Consider the following 10,281-nt stretch of genomic DNA (forward strand, 5'->3'; position numbering starts at 1 on the left):
TTAAAGTTTTAATTTTTCAAACACCTCGTTTATTTTAGTCTGATTTACGAGTTCCTGATCATGACGTTACATGGGTTGTATGTATTATTGAGTTTTATAGATATAAGATCATTCTATATATCAAGTGTTAACAATATTTTGTTATATGATATATATATAGTATGTATCCGATCTTTAATATTTTGATTATGACACCCACTAATAACGTTACATCTAATATGATCGAGAACGTTTAGCTCTGCCACGAATTGCCCATTGTGCTACTAATAATCAAGCTAGTAAGAGCTACTAGCTACCTCTCTGTTAATTTATTTGGTACCCAAGATCAATTTATAAACTCTTTAATTATTTACACACTGAAGACACTTCGAGGAAACGAAATCTTTAACACAATTATGTCGGATTCGAGCACACGTCTAATTAGACTCACAGTCTCGTATACATATATCAAAATCAAACCTCGACCTTTTAAGAGGACCTTGGTATACTATCCATTGTACGTATAAATAAGAAGGACGACTTGACGGCTAGAGTAAAGTACGGCGGTGAAAGGAGTTCCCGAAGGTACGTGCACCGGTATCACATGCACAAATCTAGATGTATTTTTTCTATTATTGTAAAAATTAATCCGCGCAAAGAATTTCAATAACTAGATATATTAGACACCTAACTAAGCTACAAATCAACGATCGATCATGTCAACCTTTTTTACAAGACGATCGAGAAAGGTATCAACATGTGTATGGCTAGTACTAAAGAAAAAAGAAAAAAAAAAGAAAAAAAAAAACTCACAATATTAGAATCCGTAAGTTATTCTTGACATGTATGCGTAATTGTTTCCTAAGTAACGGTATTTTTGTAATAATGATCATTGAATTCAAAAGACCAACTCTCAGTCGAGGACACGTCGTCGTTATAATACCGCGAGGGTAATGCATCTGTACTTTACTTTACGTAGATTAATAGATAATTACGAATACACTTTACTTTACTAATATTTAAGACTGTTTCTGTTTTACTGGCACACCTCGGGGCCCTCAGTAAGTACTTACTCTAGGGGGAGAATTTTCGGGTTAGACTTCAATTTTCATTTTTTATAGGTTTCTATAACTCACTATAGAAGTTCCTTCATGAAACTTGTTATTATATAATTATATTCACCCACAAAACGTATCGAACCCTTTGGATTTAGTTCAAGATTATTTCCATCCTTTACTTTTTCTCTCAACAACTCAGGCCTGTGATCTTCTTTTTCTAGAAATGTTGTCAGAAATTATCCTCTCCACACACTTTTTTGTCGAAAATCGCCTCCTACCACCCAAACACTTTGAATAGCTTCTCCTTTTGAATGCATCAACGGTTCCAGATCGGATAAAGTAAGTGACGTTATTCCAGAAGTATTTTGCTATATATAGTATGTTCATTTCGACCCTTGATCCGTCACACTAGGATTCATTTATTTGAGTTCTTTTGTGCTAATATATTTCTCCATTCTCTTCCCCTTGATTTCTCTTGCTAGGATTCGGCAGGCTGTCCTTTATGCTCTCGGTTCCTGCCGAACCAGCAATACCTGCAGTGGTGTCAGCCCGTTATAGCCGAAAAGGTTGATTGGTGGAAAGTCTTGGGCCTTTATAAAATCCTTTATCTTTTTCATATGTAAAATTTTAACTGATCCTTTCTTGATTGGTGCCTCCTTAATTTACTCTTCACCTTCCTTTTCGCATTATGACTCTTACTCCTTTTGACTGGAGCCTTATGATACTATCATTTTGGTCACTTTATCTCCATTATACCTTACTTTGACTTTGACAAACCACATGCAACAAATGACATATAACTTCTTCCTTACCATGCTTGCACTTTCGGCTATGAAAAATCTTGTGCATTTGTGAATTCCTTTCCCTTTTTTATATATAAAATTCAGCGGATCCCTTCTTGATTAATTAGTGCCCCCTTTACTTTTGATCTTTGCATTAAAACACACTTCAATTTTCTTTTGGCATTATGACTCCAACTCCTTTAGACTTAGCAGCAATTACAAGATTACGGCCTCATGCAACTACACCAAAAGGGCCTTTTAAGGGCAATTTAAACTGCCAGAAAAGGTATAAGAAGTGCCGGCAAAAGTTTTTTCCGGCACACTTTTGTGGCACTCGAAAGTGCCGATTAAAAGTCAGTCGGCAATTCTGTTGCCGGCACTTCTTGTCAACCACCAGCAAATGCTTAAAAACCGGCACTTTAAATTGCCACCTATAAGAATTTATAGTGGCACTCATAAATGCCGAAAAAAATATCTTTTCTGGCACTCAAACCTGCCGGCTGTTCCTATTTTCAGCGGCAATTTTTTTTGCCAGCAAAGTTATAGCGGCAGTCATAAATGCCAAAAAAAATATCTTTTCTGACACTCAAAACTGCCGGCTATTCCTATTTTCAGCGGCACTTAATAATGCTGGCAATAAATACAAAATTATAATTCGTAATTAAATATCCCGACAAAAAAATGTGCCAGCAAAAAAGTATTTTGTAAATAGATCGATAGGGATTCATGTATTAACATATACAAACGATATCAAGCACAATAATTATAGTAAAAAAAACAAAGAATAAAAGATAACTTTATAAAATTTCGACTATTACATTCAACATCCATAATAAACCAAAAAAATTAACAATATCTAATACAGTTGTTCACGAAAAAAGATTTAAATACAAGTAAAACATCATGCATCATTAATTAGTAGCCAAAATCAAGTACAAAATAATATCTATTTAAAGTTTCACAACAATTAGTTTGATCTGCATCCATAGTAAACAAAAAACAAGTAGTTTAGTCTCATAACAAAACATACAATATTAATATACTCCAATCACATATTTCTTGCTAAACAAAATGAAGGAATTGAAGCTTTGCGATCGGTCAATCGATGGTTTCATCTTCTCGCTGGCTTAATCTGCATTAGAGTAAAAACACAAAATTTCAATAAAAAATTCTAACTTTAATTTCAGCAAATTACTAAAATATGCAATATATATGTTCTCTAACTAAATTAAATCCTGAGATTTGAGAGACAATCCGGCAAATATTTAAAATGCAAATGAAGAACAAATTCAAATTAGAACAATTGATAGAAAGCAGAAATTTGAGCAGATTTGAATAAGAAAGATCAAACACACCTAAAAAGCCAAATCACTGAATCCTGATGTCATGGTACTAAATCATAGCTTAAAAGTTGATATTATTACTTCATTAAATCAAAAGAGACTATTTGAACAGATAGATAACTTAAATTCTGTGTTTCCTTCATCAGTAGAAGAAGTGTGTGTGTTGATATTCAGATTAACTATCTCATAATATTCAAGTTTACAATTTTGCATCTCAATCGACTGCCTGGAATTGATAAATCACCTTCTTTAACGTTGAAAACTCAAAATTTAGATGCCTATAGTATTTGCAATCATGGATCCTAGTTGCAGAGTCTTTTTGTAAGGAAGTGAATTCTCGGAATACGAGAGTTGGACTTCGATTGGAATTGACTGGTTGTCGATTGGGTGTGCTTCGGAAAGTCCGAAGATGTTTAAAATGCGAAAAGTGCATTGAGGAGGACCCGCGAGCGCAAACTGTGCGAAATCTGCACAAACTGCAGGTTTGATGCTCTCGGGGACCGGTCCCTCAGGGAGGGGACCGGTCCCCGTAAGCGTGCAAGAGGCTGAGCTGAGGCTCAGCCTATGTGAATGCTCTCGGGGACCGGTCCCTCAAGGAAGGGACCGGTCCCCGTAAGCGTGCAAAGGGCTGAGCTGATGCTCAGCCTGTGTGACTGCTCTCGGGGACCGGTCCTTCCTTAGAGGGACCGGTCCCCGTAGCTCGAAAAGCCCAGTGATGGGCAGTCACAAAGTTGGAAAGTTGAGGGGGTTTTCAGCAATTGTGCATTGTAAGAGTTGCTTGGGGGCTACTCCTCTCTCTTATTCTCTCATTTGCCTAACCCAAAACCTATTTCTCTCCCTCTTTCCCTCTCTAAGCTATTTTCCTCTCTCTCTAGAAAGTGGAAAATGAGAGAAGACTTGGTGGAGATTGAAGCTAGGAGCAAGGAGATCATCTTCTTCTTCTTCCTCTCAAGCTTGGAGCTAGGTGTTTGAGGTAAGCTCCAACCTCTCTAATGGCATTTTCTAGGGTTTAGGTTTAAATACTCTAGAAATGGTTTTGATGGAACCTAATGGTGCTGAGTAGATGCTAATTGCATGAATCAAGGGTTTTATTAGAGTAGATTGCATTAATTGCAATCTAGGGCTCCAATTTGGGGTTTTTGGGAAATGTTGGGTTTTGATCTCATTTGGTTGATTGTAAACCCAATTGATAGGTGTCAAAACGCATCGGCGAAGTTAGTTCGACGATTCGTCAAGTTGGTGTAAAGATATCGGCAAAGAGGGGCCGATTGAGCTCCATTTCTACCTAGGAGGCCGAGACGGCGTCGTAGCAATCCTCGAGTAGCATCCCTAGAGCTTCGACATCGTCAACAGGTGGGTGGTGACCATCCGAAGCAGTTGAACTGCTCCCTATGTCTAAGTGTAATGTTGATCAGGTTTGCATATTGAGCATGATACGTATAGGGTGCTTAGATACTTGCATGCTAGTGGTAGAGTAGCTTTGTTGATTTAGCACTTGAACCTAGTATGCATGAGGTCGATGTGATATGGCTTAGAACCCTATATGAGATGATACATAGTGGATTGAACCCTAGGTGAATGATAACCTAGTGATTTGGGTACAAGTAGTGTATTGAAAACACTTAAATGATAACGAGTGGCATCTAGTTAAATGTAAACACAAGGACGAGTGGCATATGAGAATCTTAGTGTAGTTGAAACACTAGGATGCTGAGTATAGGAATACATTGATTCCATGATGATGACAACCCTAGTTGGTAGGGTATCCTCAGTTGACGAGGATTGGATCGTGCTTGCGTAGCCTGTTCTATGCTTGCCGTGGTCGCTCCACACAAGCCGTGCACTCCGAAGGTTTGGTCACACATGAGGGCAGTAGCTAGCTGTCCGCAAGCGGTCTCGGGTGAGTCGAGCGGCTGGGACTCCTCACCTATGGGATTGAAACGTGAGATTGAGAGCGAGCCTTCGGGCTAGCCAAGTGATTGGGTAATATTTGGAGTAGTATCGTTATTGGACATAGAAGCATGGCAGCTGGCCTTTTACTATGTAGTACATGCATTTAGTAGTACATGCATTCATTACCTTGGATTGAGGCATAGTAGGATACTTGCTATATCATTGTTGTTGTTGTTTTCATTTCCACATACCTATCATCTATCTATTTGTCTTCCTATGCCTGCTTAGACCTAGTGGGGAGATCGGCGGAGTCGGCGGCCAAACCCACTGGGAACTACAGACAATAGTTCTCACCCCCACTTTATTGCAGGGCCGAGTTCGAGTACCCCCGGCGAGGATCGTGGTAAGGGCATAGCGCCCTAGTGGTTTAGTAGAGACCTTCCTTTTTGCATTAGAGCTACCCTGTGTACATGAGTGTAGATGATGTATAGGTGGTGAGGTATTTTGGAGAATTGTAAACTTTATGATTTTGTTTTGGAAGAATGTAAGGTTAATCAAATATATTAAAGTTGAATGGACGTAATAGTTTAGTATCTCTCTTTTGTTCACTTGTTTATTACTTGTGATCCTTGCTCTTGATTGTTTAGCACTTGTTGTGCTCTCGTTGTTGTTGTTGATCGTATATGTATACAAGTTGATTTCCTGGGAACTTGTTGTACATGATCTCGTTGTTGTCTTGGGCGGACAGGGGAGGTGCTGTCCGTTCAACGTCTGTTTGACGCGCCCAAACCGGACCAAATGGGTAGCGGTCGCAGGGCGTGACACTTTTAGCATAGTTTCATTAACCAGATCATAATATGTTCCTATCTCACTATCTTCAAGAGCTAGGATTTGGCATATAGGTTTAACATTTAGTTCCCAAGCTGAAAACTATGAACATCTTTCCATTCTCATTGCAGACTTGTAGATGGTGGTATATTAAGATTAACTTAACTACACAAAATGAAGGAAATGAAGGCTTGCGATCAATCAATAGATCTCTTCACCTTCTCACCGGCTTAACCTGCATTGGAGGGGAAAAAAAAAAGTACTAAATATTCGGTCTAATATTATATTCCTATTCATCAAAAGAAAGAGATTTTTGAATTTTGGTAACTAAACATGAGTGTTTCGTTTTTAGCAAGAGAAAGAAAATATCAACCAGGTTATTAAGTTTCAAAAAGAACAAAACTAATACATGCAATTTTAGATGTATATATATTATACATACAAGATAGGATGGCCAAGCAATAGATTTTCTTGCAGCATCACGTATCTTCGTCATACCATGATAACTCCTCGTCATACCATGATAACTCCTAATCAAACTTTCTGTAGGTATCATTACTACCTCAATATAAATCTCCCAATATTGTTGACCTAATTTGTCGCCTCCTACGATAGTAGAAGGATCTTTGCTAAACAGAAGTCCTCGTGCAACGGGACGATGAGGTTGTCCAACAGACATTAAGAGCACTTCTTGTGCACCCTGTCCAACATTTTTAGTAAATAGAGGAGCATATATTTCACTATCAAATTTTCAATATAGATGTTACCTCAGTTTCAGGTTCATATCGCACTCTTTTTTTCTTTGCTTGATGGACCTACATATATATATATATATATATATATATATATATATTAGAGAACTAAATGGTTTTCTAATAAAAAAATATAACATATATTTCCATCTAGGCAAAATATTTACCTGATAAGACTGAAACTCATGGCTGGATGATGACGATCGTGCTTCTCTCTCCAATGCATCTTTAGGATTATTCGCATCAACAATATTCTATATAAGAAATTACACGATGTAATTAATACTAAAATTTTAATAAAAGACTATTTAATAAATTCCCTAAGAAATGCTTAATTAGTAAACCTGTCGACCATCCATTGGATTAGTAGGTGTATAATTAGAATGGTGGAAATCAGTAGACTTATGTTGCAACATAGCTGTCATCATCGCTTTCATTTCAGCCAACTGGGTCTCCATAACCATCATTCTTTCCTTCATCTCTTTTGTTTCCTCCTCTGCTTTCTTTCTAACCTCAGTTGCCATTCTTATACATGCTGCAGGTGAAGGTGCGTCGGTCCAAATATGAGTAGGAGCAGGGCCCAAACCAAGACCACGCACACGACCATGTTTTTCTTTTCCAAATATCTCCGAAAATAAATCATTTACTTCTTTGGCTCCTTTTTTGGCAATATCTGGTTGATTCTTGGTCTTCATATCAATCTCTCTCTATAACAGGTCATGTATATCACAACGTCAAGGAGTAGATAGAAATGTATAGCTTACTTCTTTAGTAAATAGGTACCAACTTCTTGCTTAGTCATTTGACAGCTACTGAAAAGGTCTCAATTTCTATTTATTTTTGCAAAAGAAACAAGAAAGAAAAAACACTCTACTTCAGTAACAAGTCTTTGAAAGCAAAGGAAATGAAATTTGTACATACAAGGGAAATGTATAGCATACTTCTTTAGTACATACGTGCCTACTTCTTGCTTAGTCATTTGACAGCTATTGAAAAGGTCTCAATTGCTATTTATTTTTGCAAAAGAAACAAGAAAGAAAAAAACACTCTGCTTTAGTAGCAAGTCTTTGGAAGCAAATAAGTTGAGATTTGTACATACAAGGGAACAACAAATTCCATAGAGAAAAGCAAATCACTAAAGAAAATCAGAACCTATTCCACACAAATACTAGTTGAAGGATAGTGACACTTGTACTTGAGCATTAGCAATTCATCTGGCATCTTTGGTACCTAGGCATGGTGTTCTTTTGACTACAGGAGGGTAATTGCGTTATATCAAGCTCCATTTTTCTGTAATAAAGCTAGATACTTGCAAAGGGAAAAGCATGGGAGGAATGCCTATGGAGAAAACCTCAGCTATTTGTTTAGTTTTTCTGATGAGTGGAAACTAAAGTTTCCATTAAACCGAAAGAACACCACCTGTTTTCAAAAATTAAAAAGAAGATAATGGCATCATTATGTAAAGAATTTTGATTCTCATTACACTTTGGAACAGCAATTAGATGGGTCAAAATTTCAATTGGTACATTATGGACTGCTCCATGAGTATGCAAGTCGACTGGGTTTCCGCATGGCCGCCAAATACAAAGCAGTCAAAGCTAGAAATTTTACTAACAAAAAGTAAAAACATTAGTTTACTTACAATTTTTTTGGCACATTCTTCATTCATCGGGTCCCCATTTTTGTGAACATGAGTAATCTTAAATAGTTCGGCCCTAGTTGGCACTAATCCTTTTTCCTTTCGCTGTAAATAAAAAAAAGTTATAATTCAACGAATTCGTGTCGTAGTATATATATCAACTTAGAAGGATAGGTGAATTTAGTGATTTACCTTTTCTTCACGAATACGAGCAAAACTTCTTGAGCCAGCAGTGTGAGTAGTAATTTGTTGAGAACGGTTACTTTTGCTTCGAAAACTACGCGTCTATATACAACATCAACTTGGTTAAAAAATACATCTATATAGCAACACTAAAAGAAGCAAAGAGTGAATATGATTGAGAATGAAAAATTGTTGAAGAACCTGTCCTTCTTCACTATCCCAGTATTCAACCAATTGTCTCCACTGCTCTGGGAGGACTCTTGAATCGCGATCAGCTAGACGATCTTCATAAGTATTATGAGCATCGTAGTGCTTTTTCTTTAGACCAGATTTGAAGTCCTTCCATTTTTTTCCAAGAGCTTTCATAACCCATGGCCAATTATCATCTCCAAGATTATACTTCAACTGTAAGAAATTCACACATTTATTTAATTGATTAAACATGATTCAATATTAAAGATATAGAGAATAACCAGCTAATATATTAATACCTTAACAATATTCCACATGATCTTTTTATTGTCCAAAGGCATGTGCCTCCAATCCTTATATGTCAATGGTGCTTCGTTTCCACTTCGAGCAATAGTGCCTAAGAAGTTTGTGAATTGTGCAGCTTCATCGCCAATAGGCTGATCAAATTCATTAAAAGTTAGTGCCAACTGATCACCATCACGCCTAGCCCATATCTTATGCATGCGAGTAAGACCTCTCCCATTCCTTGACTTCTTAGAAGAATCTGTTTTCCAAATAATTAAAAAAGATAATTAAAAAATAAATATCTGATAGTGATCAATTGATTTTCTATATTACATTCCTAAGTTTTGATGAATATGCATATCTTAGGGATTAATAATTAATACCCATATTTTCTTCAGGTTGTTCATCATCAGAACTAAATTGATTGTCATCATCAATACCCAAATCAAAAGGATTCTCCTGAATGTGACCTCCAGATTGCCTTAGCGAGTGATTACTTGATGGTATATCTTCTTGAATAGGACCACCTAAGGTGTTTGTTGCATTTGAAGGACCAATTGTAGAACGTCCTGGATGAAATCTTGTACGTGCCATAGTCAATTACTAAGCCCGGCCTCCTGCAAAATAGTTAAGAAAACAATAAATACTAAATCTTTATGAATTAGTGAAATTCTTAGATACTACGTACGTGAGTTTTCAATATCATTTAGTAACTTGTTATCTAAGTAAATGTCACGCCCGGGTACCAGCGGAAGCATATCCGGCACGTGCACAGACTGAAAGTTTTGAGGAGCCCAAGGATCTATCTAGATTGTATCTATCACCTAGAGGGGGGGGTGAATAGGTGTAACGACCAAAAACCACAAATCTCGATGCAATAAAAATAAATGCGGAAAATAAAAAGCACACCGAGATTTACGTGGGAAAACTCCAACTTGGAGAAAAACCCACGGGACCAACANTACGGCACTGAGTGTATAGGCAACATATTTACTTGATATGACTGAAACTCGTGACTGGATGATGATGATCGCACTTCTCCCTCAAATGCATCTGTCACGCCCCGGGGTCCCTTTTAGTTTAAAACATAGCGGAAAAGCGTCTGAATTTTTTTTTTTTTTTTTTTAAAAGCCTGACCCCAGAGTATGCCAGATCCGCCACAAACACAGGGAATCCACTGTTCACACGGACAGAGTCTCCCCTGTATTTGCATGGCGTCACACAAGTACAAGAAGTCACCCAGGCACAACCACAATAAATGAACATACAAATAACCAACCGTTATATATATATTCATACACTATTCACCACAGATTCACATTTATGCATTCAATATTTAAACATAAA

General features: G+C 37.2%; 1 protein-coding gene across 1 annotated transcript; it reads right to left on the reverse strand.

The window, feature by feature from the left end:
- Window positions 1–6,097: 6,097 nt before the first annotated feature.
- On the reverse strand, window positions 6,098–9,546 carry LOC109703903. The gene is made up of 10 exons (XM_020224637.1): window positions 9,318–9,546; window positions 8,949–9,193; window positions 8,659–8,862; window positions 8,467–8,559; window positions 8,278–8,379; window positions 6,980–7,342; window positions 6,803–6,889; window positions 6,651–6,698; window positions 6,326–6,583; window positions 6,098–6,118 (listed from the first exon to the last, which is right to left on the reverse strand). Exons 1-10 carry the CDS (start codon window positions 9,526–9,528, stop codon window positions 6,098–6,100), a joined length of 1,632 nt encoding a protein of 543 aa, XP_020080226.1. The 5' UTR covers window positions 9,529–9,546.
- Between the last annotated feature and the right edge of the window lie 735 nt (window positions 9,547–10,281).

This window comes from Ananas comosus, unplaced genomic scaffold (assembly GCF_001540865.1).
Source record: "Ananas comosus cultivar F153 unplaced genomic scaffold, ASM154086v1, whole genome shotgun sequence".
Classification (NCBI taxonomy): Eukaryota; Viridiplantae; Streptophyta; class Magnoliopsida; order Poales; family Bromeliaceae; genus Ananas; species Ananas comosus.

Excerpts from the sequence above, each read along its gene's own strand:
- LOC109703903 (XM_020224637.1), bottom strand. The coding sequence starts at position 9,528 with ATGGCACGTACAAGATTTCATCCAGGACGTTCTACAATTGGTCCTTCA. Across the intron at positions 9,194-9,317 it reads ACAACCTGAAGAAAATATGG|ATTCTTCTAAGAAGTCAAGG; the intron begins GTATTAATTATT and ends TTTGGAAAACAG. Across the intron at positions 6,890-6,979 it reads ATCCAATGGATGGTCGACAG|AATATTGTTGATGCGAATAA; the intron begins GTTTACTAATTA and ends TTTCTTATATAG.